We start from the raw sequence: 19,700 nt of genomic DNA on the forward strand, positions 1-19,700 counted from the left end.
GTGTTGACAGTGAAATACTCAACCATCACAATTATAATCTTCTAGGGCTGAATTGGATTCTTTTAGAAATAGTGTGAAAGTAGCATTTGAAACAATTGTATTAGGAATTAAAGCATCATCATTATCTTGGGACAATATTCCCTAAACCCTTCCTAAGTTTCAGAATCAAAATTATGGCTTGGGCTTGGGCTTCCTTTGTCCGGAAGGAGAATCAAGATTTTTGGGCCATGAAGGCAAAGGATAGCCCAAGAGAGTTCAAATAGTCCTCCCAGGCTCCCAGCCCAAAGTTTTAGACTCATATTGTTGGGCCACGTAAAACTCCAATTTGAATTTAGTCCACTGCATCGCGTACGCAATCGCCGTCTTCTCATTTCTGCCTCCTCTTTCCCTCCTCAGTCTTCACGGCTCTGAATCAGTGAATCAGTCTTTCACGGTCACGGTCCTCACGGACATGAACTCAGCTCTTCTTCGCGTCTCTGTCACGCGCACAACAACACTCGGTCACTTTTCCTAAAAGGGCAAAACCAGAAATTTAATTTCCCGCCATGGCCATATCCTCAGTCCCAGCACGGCTCACTCTCCTAGCCTTCCTCTCAGCCACCACGTTCTACTGTTTCTACAAATCTCGCCGCCTCAAACACCTCAAACTCTCCGTAAACCCTAATCCTAACCTTAGCTCATCACCTCGCAATGGCAAGCTCTTCTTCTTCTCCCAAACCGGTACCTCCAAAGCCCTAGCTCAGCGTCTACTCGATCTTCTAACCTCCAACGGCATCGCTTTCGACCTCGTGGACCCCAACCACTACGAGCCCGAGGACCTCCCCAAGGAAACCCTAGTCCTAATCATCGCGTCGACCTGGGACGATGGGAAGCCGCCTCCCAACGCCAAGTTCTTCTCCAATTGGCTCGCCGAGAGCGCCGAGGACTTCCGAGTGGGATCTCTGTTGCTCTCGCAGTGCAAATTTTCGGTCTTTGGTGTCGGAAGCCGAGCCTACGGTGATACGTTCAATGCGGTCGGAAGGGACTTATCGAAAAGGATGAGGGCGTTGGGCGCCTCGGAGATATTGCCGGTCGGGGAAGGTGACGTGGATGGTGGGGATGTAGACAAGGTCTTTGAGGCTTGGAGTGGGAAGGTGGTGAGGTTTTTGAATGGTGGTGTGGCTGAAAACGGTTGGGTTTTGAGTAATGGGGTTGGTGATGAAGATGAAGCTGAGTGTTCTGATGGGTCAGACTATGAGGAGGAGGAGGAGGAGGAGGAGGGTGTGGAGTCAGAGGTTGTTGATCTTGAGGATATTGCAGGTAAAGGACCTTCAAGGAGGACAGTGACAGTGACAGTGGCGAAGACTAATGGGACAGTGAATGGTAAAAAAGAGATGGTCACTCCAGTCATTCGGGCGAGCTTAGAAAAGCAGGTAAGCTTGGTGTATATTTGCCTTTTAGAGTTTGTATTCTGAACTTGGGCTTTAAATTTATTTTTGATAAAAATGCAGGGGTATAAAATTATTGGTTCACATAGCGGTGTCAAAATTTGTAGATGGACAAAGTCACAGCTTAGAGGCCGAGGAGGTTGCTACAAGCACTCATTCTATGGCATAGAAAGCCATAGGTAACTTTAATTATTATGTGTTTTTTTATCCGAAGGCGGCTTCATGTGTTTAATTGTTGCTGCTTTTTCATTTTCTGTTTTATTGGACCAACTTTGCATAACATACAGTTTGCAACCAAATAAAAGAAGAGTTCTGTTCAATTCATTGAAAATGAATTCTAATTGTTGAAGCAGAATATTGAAACACATAACGTTAAAAAAAGACCACATTTTAAAGTAGATTTGATTCCAACATGAGAGGATTTGGAAATGAGAGGAAATGATGAGCCCAATGATGATCAGTTGGACATGTTCTTCCGAAGCTGTTTCCCGGAAAAAGAAACAAATTAGATGAAAGGAACCTTGAGAAGAAGAAACATGCTTAAGAAAGTTTTCTAGATGTGGGGCAGATTTTGCACTTTCGTCCCTGTATGTGTACGTCTGTGTGACTGTACATACTGTATTTATGTACATAATTTTCTTTCTTTTGGCTCATCATTTAGCTTGCACATCAATTTTTCATAAAGTGAAACATAATGTCCCATGCTTGTATACCTCAATTTTAAAAGCATTGATGTATAGATTTGTTACTGTATCTGTATTATATCAGTTTTTATGTGGTGATTTTGAATCACCAGTATTTCTATAGCTGATGAAGTTAAATATCTATGTTTTACGTAGTTCCATTTATTTTGAATTTGTTGATGTGTTTTCTGTGATATCGCCTCAACTAGCAGTTTAAATTTTTCAACTTTAAAATGAAACAGGTGCATGGAGGCAACCCCTAGTTTGGCATGTGCTAACAAATGTGTTTTCTGTTGGAGACATCACACAAATCCTGTTGGAAAGAGTTGGCAGTGGAAGATGGATGATCCGTTAGAGATTGTGAATTCTGCCATAGACCAGCACACAAAAATGATTAAGCAAATGAAAGGAGTTCCTGGTAAATTTTGTTTTTTTTGTTTAATACTTACTTGGATAATTCTTTAGGTATTTCGAGTTCCGCCAGCCTGCAGGTACCAGTGATGAATTGAATGAAAGAACTTCTAGATAGAAATGACTTTGTACTGGTGATTTTGTTATACCATCATAGTTGTTATTTCAGTAGTTGATAGAAACCAGTTAACAACTGGAAATTTGTGTGTGACTATGATCATGTGTATACGCTAATTTCTGGACAAATCAAACATCATGATATCAACTTGACCTTGAAATTTTTCATGGATTCAGATTGCCATTAAGATCGAGGTGTTCAACTTAGTTTATTGATACACTTAGTCTATTGACAAGAAAAATCTTCTCCTGCAGGTGTTACATTGGAGCGATTAACAGAGGGTCTCACTCCCAGGCATTGTGCCTTATCACTTGTTGGTGAACCTATCATGTATCCAGAGATTAATGTACTAGTAGGTGAGCTTCATCGGAGACGGATTTCTACTTTTCTAGTCACAAATGCTCAGTTTCCTGAAAAGATTAGAAGTCTGAAACCCATTACGCAGGTATGTATGCTACTGTTTTTTGTTCTCTAATTTTACATCACATTATCCTTGTATCTTTGGGAATGGTGCACCTTTTTGACTTCTTTGACACATTCAGTTATATGTAAGTGTGGATGCTGCAACTAAAGAGAGTTTGAAGGCAATTGACAGGCCACTTTTTGGGGATTTTTGGGAGCGATTCATTGTAAGTACTCTTTGTTCTTTAAGATTGTTGTTCATGATAAAAACTGAAAAAGTGTGGATGAAAAATGGAATAGTACTTCATGAAGTAATAAGTAGAAGGCTTATAAGTATCTGAAACTTACTAAATCTGCTTGCCAGATCTATTTTCCACAAACAATTTCAAGACAATAGATGATAACAGCACATTTTAAATGACAGTTGGCTAGCTTCTACCTGCCTCTACCCATTGTAAGCTGCAGGTTAGGTTGTTTGAACATGGGAGGGAAGGCCATTGTTTCCATGAAAATGGGTATTGGTCTGGCAATCCCTTGTTGCTGCATTTTACTTTCTCCATTCAATAGAGAGTCGCAGTTCAAAGTAGAAAAGGCCCAGATCAGAATTTTTTTCCCATCAAAACAAATAGCATCCATCTATTTGTCGTTGACTGATCCACTTGATACTTTGAGGGTCCAATTTTTTTTATTTCAGTTTTTTGTATGCCTGAAATATCAAATGTGATTTACCAAGGATTTGGCTAATGTAACTGGTTCAGAATATTTGGCTAATGTAACTGGTTCTTGGGGCTCCTTGGATTGAAATCATTAGCACCCTACTATCAGAGTCTAAATCCTGTATGAGTTTCAATAGTAAAGCAATAAAACAGTTACTAAATTTCTTATTGGCACCATTCAGTTTCCTCGGATATGATTTAGCATGTCTGGTGTTACTTATGTGCATGCTTGAATTTTTATTTCCAGGATTCCTTGAAAGCTCTCAAGGAAAAACATCAGCGAACTGTTTATCGCCTAACTCTGGTGAAAGGGTGGAATACAGAAGATATTGATGCTTACTATAATATCTTTAGCATTGGTAATCCTGATTTTGTTGAAATCAAAGGAGTTACATATTGTGGATCGTAAGTTTTCTATTTTTCGGTTCCTAAGTAGTTTATCATTTTATAAAGCTCTAGTTGTATAATCAGAGCGATCTATTCACAGGTCTGCTACATCAAAGTTGACAATGGAGAATGTCCCCTGGCATGCTGATGTTAAAGATTTTTCAGAGGCCTTGGCTTTGAAAAGTCACGGGGAGTATGAGGTTGCATGTGAGCATGTCCACTCATGTTGTGTCCTCCTGGCAAGAACTGATAAGTTCAAGATCAATGGCCAGTGGTTCACATGGATAGACTACGAAAAGTTTCATGATCTGGTCTGTGACTCCGATAATTATATACTCCTAGAGTGCCTTTTGGGCTGATTATATTTATTCATTAACTGTTCTTATGGAAAATGCAGGTGGCTTCTGGAAGACCTTTTGACAGTAAGGATTATATGGCTGCCACACCTTCATGGGCTGTTTTTGGGGCAGAGGAAGGTGGATTTGATCCCATTCAGGCGCGTTACAAGAAGGAGCGACGTCACAGACCAAAGCAGTGACGTCCAGATTAGAGATTTGATGATATGGAGTCTTAGGAACATTTTTTATTGTATTTTATTGTAATTTTACTTCTGTGTTTTGCACTACATAACCACAGATATAGGCACAAGTTATTGAAATTACAAGTTTTAGGCATAGTTTACTGTCCTTGTATTCTAGTTATCCTCTGCATCCTTGTTTTTTGGGAAAATTGTACTCTGTGATGCTTTATGTTTCAGCGAAGTTATAAATTTGAATTCACTGCTTAATTAGAGAGAGAATTTCTAAATATGTCGGAAAATATCTTCTGATGCTTAATACATTATGTTACCTTTTTCTTTACTTTTTTAGTGCAACTGCCCCTCCCAATTTCTTGTTTAATGGGTGTTGTGTTTTAATAGAGCTGAGAAATTTTTATTTCCTGATCAATAAAAGAGCTGAGGTTGATCACTTCTCGAATTTGGTCCCCATCGCAGGCAATGGAATGATGGATGTGGTTTTTGTGTTGTCAGCAATAGCATCCATTTATATAATAATTATCCTTAATAGATAGCAAGCGAGGTATATATATATAATAACAAAAGTGATAGATATTTTATATTTTTATATTGTAATTTTATACTATCTTATGTAGAAATTTATATGATATTTATATATTGAATATTAAAAAATAAAATAAAAAGACTCAAAAAAAAAAAAAAATTTGTGCAATAAAATAATGACATAAGATGATATAAAAATATGGTATAAGAATGTAATAAGTATAATATTATTCATATAATAATATATAATATATAATATAGAGCCAATGGTCCCAGACTCGCTATGTTATTCTTGCGGTTTTCTTCCTTACTAAATATGTATTTCTCGTTTCCCGGGTCATTCTATATACGGAAATTGTCGTTAACACCTTTACACGTCAGCCAGACAGCCACTTCGCCCCGGCGTTATTATTTGTCTCTTGGTGTTCATTAAAATAATAATTCATGAATCATGATTACTATTAGGCAAAGGAAATTATGTCATACAAGAGATGTCTTATTCAACCCCTTACTCCCCTACCCAAACAGTGAATCCATTTCATGCGCATGGTTTGAGTCAATTGCAGATAGATATTCCCATTCCTGAGAATTTTACAAACCATTGTTTTTTTTTTTTTTTTAAGTAACATCCATAAAAAAACACATTCAAACGATTAGTACAGTATAAAATGAAAATGAACTACACATTTTGTGGATCAAACTTGAGAGCTCTGCCGCCCTCTTAAGTATTTATATAAAGAAAATTGTTACATAGGAGTTTTTCCTAATTTAGGGGAGGGGATTTGGATGAGAAAAGGAAAAGGATCTTGTGTATAAATTAATAAGTGAATCATTTGATCCTAATATTAAAAAGTAAATAAGAAAAGAAGAAGAAAGAGGCCCACGATCTCATCTCATTCCGCAAATTTAATTTTGTTTGTAGAAAGTGTCATACAACCCATTGCAAGCTTCAATCAAACAGTGGCAGTGGCAGTGGCTGCTCTGAGATTTTCAGGTGGGCCGCACAACAACAAGCAAGTTGACGAGTGGAAGCAGGAACAGTGGGCCCCCATCCGAAAAAAATAAAGCATGTAAGGACCGCATTTGAGCCCTGCCCAGTAATCCTCATCTTCCTCCAACACAAGTTTCTCAAACCTTAAAACAAAATTTCTTCGTATTAGTGATTAATAAATAAAATAAAATATATCAAATAAAATGACAATTAAATAATGCACGATGATGCATGCTAAAAATAAATAAATAAATAATTTAATGTTAGTGTACTGAAAACTTGAAAAGTCCCTCCTGTTTCATTGTGGTGGGGTCTGTTTATGAAGCCCTTAAGTCTTTTTACCTCCATCCATGGTTACATACTTACATCCTTTTTTGACTTTGTCCATCATTCAGAGATGAGACAGAGGAGTGGAGGAGGAGGCACCTTACGCGCCCATAAAACCCCTTACTGCCACGTCCTCTACCCTATCAAACCCACTTATTGGCTTACTTGGGCGGCTACCTATCTCTGATTCTCTCCCTCTATAATCTATATACAGTAGTAGCTTGGGGGTGGTTTTTTTTTTTTTTTTCTGTTTCTTAATTGGAACGTGACTGTCACGTCCCATATGAAGCGACTTGGCACTTGGCATCTACTACTAGTCTGCTACTGTCTCCTCCTCGCAATTGCTCAGAGCTGCAAACTCAGCAAGAATACGATTCCGGTTTTGATCTTCCCCACCTCCAGATTGCAATCTTCTTCTTTCTGAAAGCCCTCCAAAAACTATTTCTCACTCCCCATTCATTGTTCCTTCTTTTTCCCCTTGTATTTACTTTACTCTCTTTCTATTTTTTCTTTTCCACTCCTTTTAGAATAGTAACTCGATCAATAACACACACAATTCTTATGCTTCAATCCTCAATATACATATAATAAATGAAATTCATAAGCCACCAAAAAAAATATATCAAAAGAAGGTGAACTAAACTCTACAATATAGCCAGCTATATTTCATCAATCAACTAAACTCTAAAACACAACAAATCTACTTCCATCTGTCTAACAAATAATTCAAAACTACTGCTTAATATAAAAATATTTAACTAACCCATATATATATATATATATATGTGTGTAACATCTTATTTACTTATATTTTTTTTCATACTTAGACAAATCACAAATGATATGAAGGATGATGATGATGATGATATAAGCAGTGGCTGCAAGCAATCAAATGCAAAAGCTAATAAGTCTTCTTTCTCTTTTCATGTGTTTTGAATAAGAAAAGAGAGTGAAATAATGAAAACCCAGAAGCTACAAAATGAAGGAACAACAAAAAAGGTAACATCTTTGAGATCTTCCCTTTTTCTGATTCTTTGATTAATTCAATTAACTGCCAGATGTAACGTAGAAGAGGAAAGGTAAAAATAAATTACCATGAAAGTTACTAATTTAACTACTCTTTCTGGGTTTGCTTTTCCGTCTAGCTCTACTTCTTGAAGGTTGCTCTTCCTTTTTAGCAGCAACTCTCACAGACACTGATGATGGTCCTTCTTCTTTTAGCTTTTGCTGCTGCTCTTGTTGTTGATCTTCTTCATCTTCATCCTCACTGGCTTTGGCTTTTTTGGGCTGACTTTCTTTAACATCTTCAGCTGCTGCAGCTTCTTCTATTTGTGGTTCTTCAGTTTTCTCAATGATCTTGCGAGGTCTTCCTCTCTTTCTTGGGGTCAGAGGCTGAGGCTGTGATTGTTGCTGCTGGGTTTCATCTCCTGTTGATGAAGCTTCTGCTATTGCTACTGAAAGTTCCTTCGTTTTTTGAGGCTTCTTCTTACCCATATCGATCTTGTTTTATGTTTCTCTATCAAATAATCAAAGCTTTTGATATTATATGTTTCCAAGACACAAACTTTACACCAAATCTGAGGAGAGAAAATCATACACACACCGCCAAAAATAATTAAAAATCAAATCTTGAATCCCTTTGCCTCTCTCCTATTGAATCCCAAAAGACCATTCTTTAATTTTTTTCATCACTACCTCTCTTTCTCTCTCCTCTCTCTCTTCTCTCTCTCTCTAGTCTCAGTAAGCAGCTACTGGACTCATATCTTTGACCAACATCCAGATTCTGGAAATCCCATTAAAAACCTCTCTCTCTCTCTCTCTCTCTCTCTCTCTCTCTCTCTCTCTCTCTCTCTCTCTTATATATATGATATATCCAAGACGGCAAGACCCAATAAAAATCGACCTCCTATTGAATAAAATAAACAAATATACTTAAAAGCTCAAAAGCCACTAAAATAGCAATATTTTCCTTCTCTTTGGTCTATTTTTATCCCATTCATCCCTAAATAAAGAAGCTATAAAATAATAAAAGACAAGGAGGAGTAAATGAGGTTGAAAGGCGGTGTGAGAAAATAAAAACCTCAGCACTTCTCAGTAGTGAGCCAGCCCCTTAAGAAAAATGGGCATGCTATATCACATATGGGGTTGCTGATCGAGGGTAACCATACCATGTTACCATGGTTAGGGTCTCAGGGTTCTTATTAAGGCTTTATTTATTTATTTATTTTCTGTCAGACTTAGTAGGGCTTTAGGGTTGAACACTTGAACCAAAGGCCAAAGGAGGGTTCTTTATGTTATTATGAAAATTTAAAAGGGGCAGGTGGTTTTTTTTTTTGACGTGGGTAAGATTGATGCACTTGTACTGTACCCTTCAGACTCAGTGTTTCAGTCTGACCAACTGTGTCGCTTCCCCGGGTTTCGCGCCTTTGAGCTTTGATAGCCTGCTTCTGAGTTCTACCTAGTCCTTCCACAGATTGACCTTTGATGGATGATGATGAATGTTGTACAGAATCAAAACCTACGGTTTTCTCGTCATTCATACGAGGAAATTAAAGAACACAATCCAAAAATATGATGGAAAAGAATAATGCATGGAAATCAATAGGATTACAACGGGTAAACTGCTTAACTTTGGCCCCAAGCTTCAAACCATGTCGATTTTTTAACTCTAGAATAATGCGTCTACCCACATTAGCAAATAAGTTACAAATGATCAATCTTTAAATTTTGTATGCAACAGTAATTAAAACATTCATTATACCATAATGATTTACGTGACAGTTTTTTTTTTTTTCCATTATTTACGTGACAGTGTTAAATGTGAAAAAGACGTCGCATACAACAATATATACGACGTGTTGTATGTAATAATTTTCTTTCCAGCAGCCTTGAGTAAAGTAAAGCTTCATGATGAGCAAAACTAAGTAACTAACAGTCTAACACAAACCCACACAATATTAACATTTTTAATATGGTGCCGAAAGAACGTTTTAAGATTTGTTTGACCGACAAAAGGTCAACATTTGTAATAGTCGTCGTAACATCCACAGTCCTCACGACTGGTCGTAACATCCACAGTCCACACGACTGGTGGAAAGTTGTGGACAGGCGCGGTGCTTGTCGTAAACCTTTGAAAGCAAGCTGCCGATGGTAAAATAGTAAAATGTGATAATGTGGCATTGTGAGGTGCAACTTTTTTTTCTTTCAAAGAATTAATGTAATTATGGAGAGCTTAATTAATCACTTTTTTCTGCAAAGGAATTGAAGCAGCCATCTGGTTGGCAATTAAGAACCTTTAGGAAGTGAAGAAGTGAAGTGGGTTTTGGTTGGAAGGAAAAGGCCAGAAAGAAGTAAATGAAGGATATAGAGGATACTGATTACTGTTTGCTTGAATGAAATATATACAACAATAGAGGGAAAAGGGTCCCCTTCATTTTATCCCTACCTACCTACCTACAAATTAACAAAACCTTTTTAATTTATTCTAATTAAATTACTCAAAACTTAGGCAAAACATGAAAGAAAGAAAGGACTCGGACGTATTTTATATTGATTAAGTATCTATTGATTTTATTAATCTCATAATTACTTTAGTAGTTCAGTTTACAATTTTACAGTACCACAGAAAAGTGAAAAGTGATATATTATGGTGATGGTAATTGTAAATAACTGTGAGAAATAACCATTACTTAATTTATGTAGGCAGGAGAGCATTGTGCAGAGGAGCCATGAGGAGTTAATGGCCCACCTACTAATTAAGAATGTTGTACCATTTTGTTTTGTTTTTAAGTTTTTATCATATTGAGTTGTCGTTGAACAACAAATGGGGGTAATCCAACACTCAATTTCACCTCCTTACGATGAGAAAAACTTCAATATAATGGGCGTATTTTTGTATATGACTTAACGTGTGGTGAGAAGAATATAGATGTAAAAAGCGTATACACTGTAGTAGGTGAGTTTTTTTTTTGGCTTACGTCAGTTATCTTCAGACTTCAGCCATTTATGCCCCTTGCCGCTAAAACTGAATCAGCATGCACTGGACTTGGCCGCTTTTGGGCCCTGTGTGAACAATTTAGACTTCTTACGGTCTTTCTGCAAGCCCAAACTATTTGGGCTGGAAATTGCCATTAGGCCCAAATCAGCCCAGTCAATAAGGTAAACATTAACAACGTAACGTCACAAGACTCACAATGGCCAATGCGCGCGATATAAGAGCAGTTTTTCTATTATTATTTTGCCATTACTTGTTAATTTATTTATTAATTCCAATGATTTTTTCTTTTTCCTCTTTTGATCTGACATGTTGCTTCTGTACCTTGAATCCATGATTTTATGCTTTTTTTCCTTAATTTTTATAAACGACTTGAACCTTAAAAAAAAGTAAAAAGTAAGAATAAAAAAGATTAAAGCCATTAATTTCTCAGTAAGCTTTGCCCATCCCTTTCAAAGACAGCAGCCTCGTGACTCGTGAGTGCAAATTTTTTGTCTCCCAGTTGGATAAGATAGTAAGAAAGGTCAGAGACGCCCATTTGCTTCAAGATTACTACCACGCATCACTATAAAACCCATCATGCCATTTCAAACAATTCTTTGGAGACTTCCAGAATATCCCCACCTCAACTTTTTTTTTCAACCCAAAAAAGAAGTAACAAAAATAATTCATTATTTTAAATTAGAGGGAAAATTTTTTTTTTCTGGTGTATTTTTGGAGACTTGGGTCATCCTGTTATTGCTGGCCAAGAATTCTGGGCTGAAAATATCAAAAGCCTTCACCTTGGAGTTGGAGGTTGACACTGGAAAGCGATCTGGGAAGTCATTCTCTATAAGGATTTGATTGATTCGCTGGGATTGTGTGGTTGTGGATGGAATTGAAACAATTACTTGGTAAGCTTGTTTTCTCTCTTTTTTTTTTTTTTTTTTTATAAATTTCATTTCATTTATTTGTTCGTGGCTCTGTATTTTTCTAGAGGGAGAGCCATTTGGCCGCTTGCGTGACGTGTGCGTTATTTGCCTAATTCTGTTTTTTTTTATATTTCTTTTTGTTTTTGTTTTAATATTTTCTTAAAAATAATTACAGAGTTCAATTGGGTTTTTCAGTTCTTTTGCTTTCCTTTGAAACTGAACGAATTGAAGATGGAGATGCGAATTGTTTAGCTTATCTAATTCCAAGGGCTGCTGGTGGGTCTCCCTACTAACATGTTCTGAGAAAATTAAATTTCTGTTTTTGTTCGTTTTTAAGATTATGTTCTTTCAATGATAAGCTCCCAACTTAAATCTGTAAAGAAAGTATTTTTACTCCTGAATTTCCGATGTTGGTGTTAATTTGGAGCATGGGCTATTTTCTCAGCTTGTTCCATCAGTTTTTTGTTGATATTTGATTCAAATTGGATTGAATTGCTATATCTTTATGCAGTATATTTTCTGTCCATTTTATATATAATATATATTTTTAAAATTTTTTCTGAAGTTCAGATTTGTGTTTGTTTCAGGAGAAGAGTGACTATAAAGCATATTCTTTCTTTTCAAATCCTATTTATTAGCCTGTATAGCTGGATTGTATGCCCTTTCAGTTGTGAGTTTGTCATATTTTTTTCCTCATTCTAAGGATTTCTGTTCCTAAAATTGGGGTTTCCTTTTTTTTCCCCCCTTCAAATACCTTTTCACCTGGCAATGCAACCTTTTTACTTTGCCAGGTTCTGGTATAATGGATTTGGGTTTGACCTTCTGGGTTTCTGGGGTTTTCTTTGTTTGCAAAGAAACATAAAGATAAAAGTGAATTATAGGATCTTTGTTTTGTTTGTGATTACATGAATAGAAAATCTTCTGGTTATTTCTTAACAGGTTTCCTGTGCCAGTCTGAGTTCAGCTTGTGTGGTTCCTACTACAATGATACTGCCATTTTAATCAATATTGAGGGATTTCAGTGAGGACTACGCTCCTCAATCATGGGTGGTCCTTATGAAACACAGAACAATGGTGAAGTTGCCAATCATGGCCTCCAGATTATTAGATACTCTCCTTTCCAGCCCTGCAGTAAATTATCTTCACCTTGGTTTGATTTGAGAGTCTTCTATGTGAGGGTCAGCAACTTCAAGGTCGATGATTCGACACCCAAGTTTCTGATTCTCAACCATATTCCTCTAAGCCCCGATACCCTTTTGGAAGTCAATGGTGCTAAAAGTAGCACTTATTCTGGAGGCGTCTCTTCACATCTTAGAAGGGATCGGGTAGATAAGAAATCTGAAGAAGCCACATTTGTGAATACAGACAGCATAAGGTTGACGGGAAGTGTGAAATTTGAGGTGTTTGACAAAGAAGATCTCATTCTCTCTGGGGTGTTAGATATGTCTAATAGCAATGGTTTCGTTGGGGAATCGAAAAACAATGCCAAGCGGTGGAGCATGAATTGTGAGTCAGAGATCACTGCTGGCTCTGGATTTTTGAAGGGGAAACATCTTGGTGGCACTGAATTGCCTGCACCAACCATTGAGGTTTACATTGCAGGCTCCTTCTCTGGAACACCAATCATCTTAACCAAGACCCTGCAGCTTAGTTTCCGGAAGAAGCATAATAGGAAGGGCACGTTGGATGCAATTCCCGAGTATGAGACGACTGAATCCCAGAAAGATGCGTCTCCTAGACTTGATATGGAGGTACATACTGAATTTTTTTGATATTGAAACTCAAACTTTGTGATGTTCTCTTTATTTCTTTGCCTTAATTGCGTTTATCTGCTGCCTTGGGCCAGTGTTGGTATATGCATGTTGTAAGGGGCCAGATTCTTGATTCTCCCATAATAGTTTATTGTGCTCAATCTAGTGCCTCAGTCTAGAGTTGGTATTTGTTTGTAAGGGTTGGTATTTGGTTCTCAAGTCCTCCTAGTCATCCATCGATTAAGTTTTCGAACAATCTCTTTGCGTGGGAGGCATGGTTCCATGATCCAAAACTATATAGTGGTATGAGGAAATTGTTGCTTTGGCTTTGGTTACCATTTTGTTGTGACTGCCTGTGCTCCCTGCCCATAAACATGTTTCTTGTTAAATAAATCCCTTACTGTTAAACAAGGACTTGCAAACAGAATCTTATCTTAAATGTGTCATGGCACATGGGTATATGGGTAGGGCACAGGCACAGTTTTCAAGTGATGAGTCTGTATTGTGCTCAATTGCCCATTTTGTTTTCTGTTGCTTTGTTTTTCCCCTCCTTGTTTTGCAACAGTCAGACGTGCATTGACCTCATTCAAAGACACATGGAGGATGGTCTGTCATTGTGGGGCCCACATTCTGCTGGGTAGTTGTAGACAGCACTCTTGGCTTGTTCATAAGTTGTGTCTCGGGTCCATAAACAACTCGTACCTAGCTAGTTAACCTTGATTCATGCCTCCCTCTCCCTCTTCTCCCCTTTGATTATCCAGCTTGTCAAATTCATTCGGTTTTATAAAGTGCAGTAAATTGGAGGTGACTGGTGTCTTGGGTCTGAAAGAAGCCCCAAGGGGGTTGGAAGGTTTAAATGTACTTTTATGATGAATTACTGCCAGCATCTCGGTACACGATCTTTTTGAGACAGTTTTTCAAGCAGGGACATTAATATTATTATTATTATTATTTTTATTATTTTATGAAAAGAAGCCCACCTGCATGTTTGCTGCACTTGAGTACATGCATAGTCTGAAGATGGCACTCATGAACTCATCTTATGTAAGAGTTGAGATAAAAGTTGGAAAATAACTAGTCTTTATAGCTTCTTTCATTTCTTATGGATCATTTTTGTCAAATAATCATCTTTCCCTGATTCTTTTTTCATTATTTATTCTTTGGTTGGGTGGGTACCTTGTCAGATTCCCTAATTTTTCCTGAATTTCAGGTGGCAGAATACAGAGACTACAAGCCAGAGAATGAAGAAGAGTACAGCAGCATGTACTGGAGGAGGACAGAATATATGGATGGTGAAGATGGTGAACTCTCCTGGTTCAATGCTGGTGTGAGAGTTGGGGTTGGCATTGGCCTTGGCATTTGTCTTGGAGTTGGTATAGGGGTCGGTTTGCTGGTCCGGACTTACCAAACGACCACTCGGACTTTCAAGAGGCGGCTGGTCTGATTTCTTAAATCTGGATGATGTCCAGATATTTTGTTTACTCGAAATCCGAAGGCAGCTAACATCCTGTGTGTTTGACATGCATCTTGGACACTAGAGATTTTGACTGAGTACTGTTTGTGTAGCTGGCAGCTATATTTCTCTTTTTTCTTTGTGTTTTCTCCATAAACTTTTGATGCAACGTTTGCTTAGAAGGGTGTGACAGATATCCAGTTCCTGTCTAATGGAAAGGGTTGACAGTCTTTCATTTTGTTAAGTATATAAATGTCTTGAGATTGTATTTCTTTGTAAATAAGATCTCTTTCTGGAAAACTAGTAAAGGTAAAGCCATTAGCCATATTGTTTCAGTGGTGACCTAAACTTTATTCTAGTGCCTAAGAAAAATACTTTCACACAGAAGAATAGTTCATCATGTGTTGGGATGGCATAAAAGTTAGAAAAAAGTATGAAGTTCGAATCCCTCTCCTTTGCATTATTAAAAAAAAAAAATGGAAACGGTCCAACCATTTTTGCATAGGAACAACAGAAGTTACAGAACAATATCTACATTATGGATGGCACACTCTCCACTTGCGTACAGTGATCGTGAATGAGAGCTGGACTTGCGATATTATTTAATTGAAAATATGGAAACTATATGCGAACATGCGCAAGTTGTTGGAAATATTGAAACTATATTCGCATAAATCACAGAATCTAATTGTGCTCATTGTGCAAACTACCAATTATTCAGTGTATATAGAACTGAAATTACATCGTCTGCAGAACTGTTCTGAGATTAAATAGTGGCTACCAGGAAATAAGTACAATAAAATAATATATGATTGCTAGAATTTTTTTTTTTTTTAAATGGTAATGTAGTCTCTCACCAAAACACTCAAATACCAGCTGCAAGAGAGAATGTCTGCAAGGAACTAATAAAATCCCTGCCGGATTGTTACTAGCCTATAGCTCAAGTTGGCTTACCATCTCATTCAGTTAGTCCACCTCACTTATTCTAATATGCTTAAGGTTATCAGCTCCTGTTAAGGTGTATGGAGGATTCTAGTGCTTAATCATGATATACTGCACTGAGAATAGGGATGACTCAGCTGAGTCAGCTCAGCTTGCTGGTGGTGCAAGGCACACTGGTTCAGGAGCCACCTCGGCACTGGAATGCCCGTTACTAGCATGTTGTGGCTTGTCATCACGATCCCAAAAGGCAGCTGATTTCACATCATCTTGAGACATTAATTTTGAGAACTCCTCATGGTCATATTGTAGTATGGCTTTTCCTCCAAACTCAGTAGGAAGATTTTCCTCATCAAAATATTGTTTCATAAGTTCCACGCTGTCTTTATTCTTCGGATAGACAAACTTAACCTTGTGGAATGTCTTGTTTTCCAAGAAGTACTTGACAATCTGCATGAACAGAACAGGGCAAGACAGCAAGTTAGCGTAAAAGAAAACTCTAAGAACACAAAAGCAGAACAAGAGTGACAAGGGAAACAGAAACTCTGAAATTCTAAACTCTTTTTTCCATTTGAATGATTCCAGGATTAAAACAGTGATTCGACCTCAGATTGTTGAGGCAAAACTAAATACACAGGCAGGAAGTATGCAGCAACTCTGAAATTTTAAACAAGTTAAAAATTAAAGATGCTCTCAATCAACTTCATATTTAACAGTGTGAAGAATGGTCTGTTTGTTGGAGTTTGTCTTTTTTTTTTTTTTTTTTTTTTGTTTCAGAGCATCTGAAGAATGGTTCACCGTGCACGAACCAAAGGGCATTATTGCGACAGATGTGATATTCAGTGAAGCAGTGAAACGCAACCATGAAGAATATAACTCAAACCTTCCAAAATGCTTCAAAAATCCGAGGGGGATTGTAGAGAAATGCTACTGCTAGCCTCTCAGGGTAGTGGTTCTGCAAAATATTGATGGTATCTCGCGCTGATTTGATAGGCACAGTAGTACTCAGTGTCCACCCGGTGAAGTCTATCAACCATGCCATTTGTTCTTGACCCTCTTTAAGGTTGAGGATAGCATTCTCTATGAGATACACTAGATGGCGCATTTGATTGTCTATTGATACTGTGTTCTGCAACATTTCTAGTAGCATTAATCTTCAGCCTAATGAAAAGTTGAAGGAATTAGCAATGTGAATTGACAACACTTAATACCTGCATTCCCGGTCTCAGTATAAGAACTGAACTCCCATCACGGCTGTGAAAATTTGCCCTGTAAACTTTTCCAGTCTCACCTTCCATTGCAACTTCGCTCTGACAATAACCAGATAAATAGTCAGCAAAGCTTTTTTTTTTTTTTGCCATGAGTCAGCAAAGCTTTTAAACATAAAACAGAGAGACTTATAGTATGGAAAGCATTTTTACCCAACAGATTTCCTCAGGTGTATAGGTTGATCTCCATTTGAGTGTCTCTTCCAACATTTTTTTGGATTTGTCTACATTCCAATTCCGTGCATCCAAATATCTCCTGAAGCATGCATCAGTACAGAACTGTAAACTACGTCCGGATAGTGGTCCGATTGCAGCCTTAAGCTCATTGATCTGCATTTTAATTGCAATACAATGTAATGAAGTCAACTCAGAAAGATCTTTTCTGTGTATTAGGATATCGAATCGCAAGGTAAAAAGCATTATTTTCTTCACAACTTGCAAATTTCAAACTTGTCATTATGACATTACCTTCACCTCAGCCTGCAATGGATCATTCCCTTGATGTTGAGAACTGCTCCAGCGGCTAAACATGGTCACAGACACAGAGTGTTTGATATCACACTCTTCCTGCAACTGAGTTCAACTTCACCTATTACATCAAACATCAAACATCACACAAGAACATGTCAGCTGCTTGGTGTGAGATTTAGCAGTCAAAATAACTGTGATTTGCAATTGCATAGATGTAGTTGAGATTGCATCAGAAAGCAAGGCCACATTGGCATTCAATTTAATAACAAAAAATGAAGCATAACTTTGTTTTTTTTTTTTTGGCCACTTAGAAGCATAACTTTGTTAAATGCCCAAAACTAGAGAGAAATCCAATCAATAAGTAATTTACCAACAAGGCCATAAACATTAGGAGGTCATTTATTGTTGAGTATTGGTTTCATATCATCTAATCTACGTAGTTTCCAAGGTGAGGATTCTGATATCTATATAGTTTCTGTGAATAATATAATTTTGATCACAAACCAACCAGAGTAGTAGTTCCACACTTCCACCATCTCAAGAGTCAAGAGTCAAACAATTGTAGAAAAATGATAAACAAATGAAGAGCAATCACGCAAATTGCGCTGTATATCAACTAACCCCATCTTCCAGGAAAGACCCAAAAAAAAAAAAAAAAGTCCAAGGATGAAAACCTCACTGTTTCAGAAAACTGAACCTTTTTGTTGCATAAAATATTCCCAGAAGAAGAAAATAAATGAATAAGCTTGACCCTTGAGAATTAAATATTTCCGCACATGGGCTGATGGACCCCAGAAACAGAATTTACTATTTATATATATTCATGTCTGCCAATAATAATCACCCGTTTGTAGTCAAAACTCAAAAGTGAGTATTCCATCATTTTCCAAGCTCAATTTTCTTGACTTTGCTTCTCCTCTGTTTTCAAGTGTGAAATTAAGGTGATCGTTCTCGATTCCAAACCAGAATCCGTATTTTTGTAAAAGAAATTTTCATATGAATTATGCAACGGCAACAGAGTAAAAGATACAGAAAAAAATTTTATCACAAAAAAGAAAAACAAAGAAGGAAGAATAAGGCAAAGTGATGAGCATAAGCATACCTGGAGAAAGTTTATGCCTTGCACCTTCAGCTCTGGCCAAAGGGAGAGAGAGAGAGAGAGAGAGAGAGGAAAAGTATTTTATTTTGTTGTTCACGAAAATGTGATGACTTTGACATGAGAAGGAGAGACGAACCAGACCAAAGGAAAGGGAAAGGCTTTGCGAGAGTGTGAAGTTGCGAAAGTGTCTGTTTTTTAAGGTCCAGATATTTTGGCTCTCCTCCTCGAGTGGACTCACTCGTAAAGCTTTAGTGGCGGCAATGTTAGTGTCACTGCCTGTTCTCGTTTCAAGCGATCACAGGCAGGCCAAACCACCCCGCGTAATAAACACGACAGCCAAGTACCCAAGTCCCGCAATGAGAAAGTTCTATGCTTGCTTGTCACTTTGTCAGTTTTTTACCCAATTCAATTGCACGTGTGCCGCGTGTGAGAGAGAACCAATGGCTTGTGGTCTTGGTTTGCTGTTTGCAACGTGGCGAGTTGTGAATGGAGGTTTGAACAATCTTCTTGGAACTTTATTGCATTCAGGTAAGTTGTGAAGCATTACTGCAAAACACAGCAAACCAAGATCACAAACCTGAATGCAAAACACAGTGGATTTTCTATAGATAAAAGTGAAAGTTAATCACAAAATTACTTTATTTTTCTTTATTAAATTTTTAAAAAATGTTATTTGTCAAATTTTTATTGAAAGGTAGTGTTTCACTACCTTTAAGGGCAGTGACTAAAAATGAACTCGTTGAGAAGATGGATTGGTGGAGCATCCACCCAGCAAAAGATTAAAAAAGGCCAACGCAATAAATATGTTTTTTTTTTTGGAGCATTTTAGTTATTTTCATTTGAAATATATGTAATAAATAAAATAAATTCTAGAAGGTCTTAATGGAAACGAGAATGACTGACTTTAAGGCATGGTTTGAATGCGTTTTACTGTCAGAGGGTCTGTCACCACCTGGACCCATTGAGGAAAAGAAAGTCTCGAGTCTCGACTATCATTTAATATGTGGTGGCTGGTGGGTGCTGCGTCTTTGCAAGTTGCAGGGCAATTTCTGCCGACCCTAGCTTTAACTTTAAACAGACTCTTTCAACAAAGAAACAAAACAATCTGACCACAGAAAAGAAGCAACAAAACAAAATAAACACAATACAAGACATTGATAAGAGAGGGACAAACAATAATCAGAAGATTTTACCAAGTAAACCATTTCACACCTCCATCCTTATTTCCTTTTGCACCAAATAGCAGATATTGTATTTGCTTTATATCCTCATGAACACGAGCATCAATTTGG

General features: G+C 37.5%; 4 protein-coding genes across 6 annotated transcripts; 2 read left to right on the forward strand and 2 right to left on the reverse strand.

The window, feature by feature from the left end:
* Window positions 1-355: 355 nt before the first annotated feature.
* Window positions 356-4,931, forward strand: LOC147278234 (flavodoxin family protein / radical SAM domain-containing protein). Its single transcript, XM_086250700.1, has 8 exons — window positions 356-1,412; window positions 1,491-1,606; window positions 2,353-2,528; window positions 2,894-3,084; window positions 3,182-3,268; window positions 4,005-4,162; window positions 4,245-4,455; window positions 4,542-4,931. Exons 1-8 carry the CDS (start codon window positions 546-548, stop codon window positions 4,680-4,682), a joined length of 1,947 nt encoding a protein of 648 aa, XP_086106826.1. The 5' UTR covers window positions 356-545; the 3' UTR covers window positions 4,683-4,931.
* A 959-nt stretch (window positions 4,932-5,890) lies between these two features.
* Window positions 5,891-8,583, reverse strand: LOC147278235 (uncharacterized). The gene is made up of 2 exons (XM_086251380.1): window positions 7,617-8,583; window positions 5,891-6,338 (listed from the first exon to the last, which is right to left on the reverse strand). The coding sequence occupies exon 1, from the start codon at window positions 8,014-8,016 to the stop codon at window positions 7,633-7,635; it is 384 nt and encodes a 127-aa protein (XP_086107506.1). The 5' UTR covers window positions 8,017-8,583; the 3' UTR covers window positions 5,891-6,338; window positions 7,617-7,632.
* Window positions 8,584-11,117: 2,534 nt separating this feature from the next.
* On the forward strand, window positions 11,118-14,956 carry LOC147278236 (Erythronate-4-phosphate dehydrogenase family protein). Of its 3 annotated transcripts, XM_086249619.1 has the most exons (4): window positions 11,617-11,703; window positions 12,015-12,097; window positions 12,367-13,178; window positions 14,389-14,956. In XM_086249619.1, exons 3-4 carry the CDS (start codon window positions 12,471-12,473, stop codon window positions 14,620-14,622), a joined length of 942 nt encoding a protein of 313 aa, XP_086105745.1. In that variant the 5' UTR covers window positions 11,617-11,703; window positions 12,015-12,097; window positions 12,367-12,470; the 3' UTR covers window positions 14,623-14,956. The 3 variants fall into 3 exon arrangements, with proteins under 3 accessions (XP_086105744.1, XP_086105745.1, XP_086105743.1); XM_086249618.1 differs by lacking the exons at window positions 11,617-11,703; window positions 12,015-12,097 and adding an exon at window positions 11,118-11,409; XM_086249617.1 differs by lacking the exon at window positions 12,015-12,097.
* A 372-nt stretch (window positions 14,957-15,328) lies between these two features.
* LOC147278237 (Sec14p-like phosphatidylinositol transfer family protein) lies at window positions 15,329-18,575 on the reverse strand. Its single transcript, XM_086249621.1, has 6 exons — window positions 18,412-18,575; window positions 17,307-17,427; window positions 16,992-17,168; window positions 16,782-16,880; window positions 16,454-16,699; window positions 15,329-16,020 (listed from the first exon to the last, which is right to left on the reverse strand). The coding sequence occupies exons 2-6, from the start codon at window positions 17,367-17,369 to the stop codon at window positions 15,721-15,723; spliced, it is 885 nt and encodes a 294-aa protein (XP_086105747.1). The 5' UTR covers window positions 17,370-17,427; window positions 18,412-18,575; the 3' UTR covers window positions 15,329-15,720.
* Between the last annotated feature and the right edge of the window lie 1,125 nt (window positions 18,576-19,700).

The sequence above is a fragment of the Dryas octopetala genome, chromosome 7 (assembly GCF_963921425.1).
Source record: "Dryas octopetala chromosome 7, drDryOcto1.1, whole genome shotgun sequence".
Taxonomy (NCBI): domain Eukaryota; kingdom Viridiplantae; phylum Streptophyta; class Magnoliopsida; order Rosales; family Rosaceae; genus Dryas; species Dryas octopetala.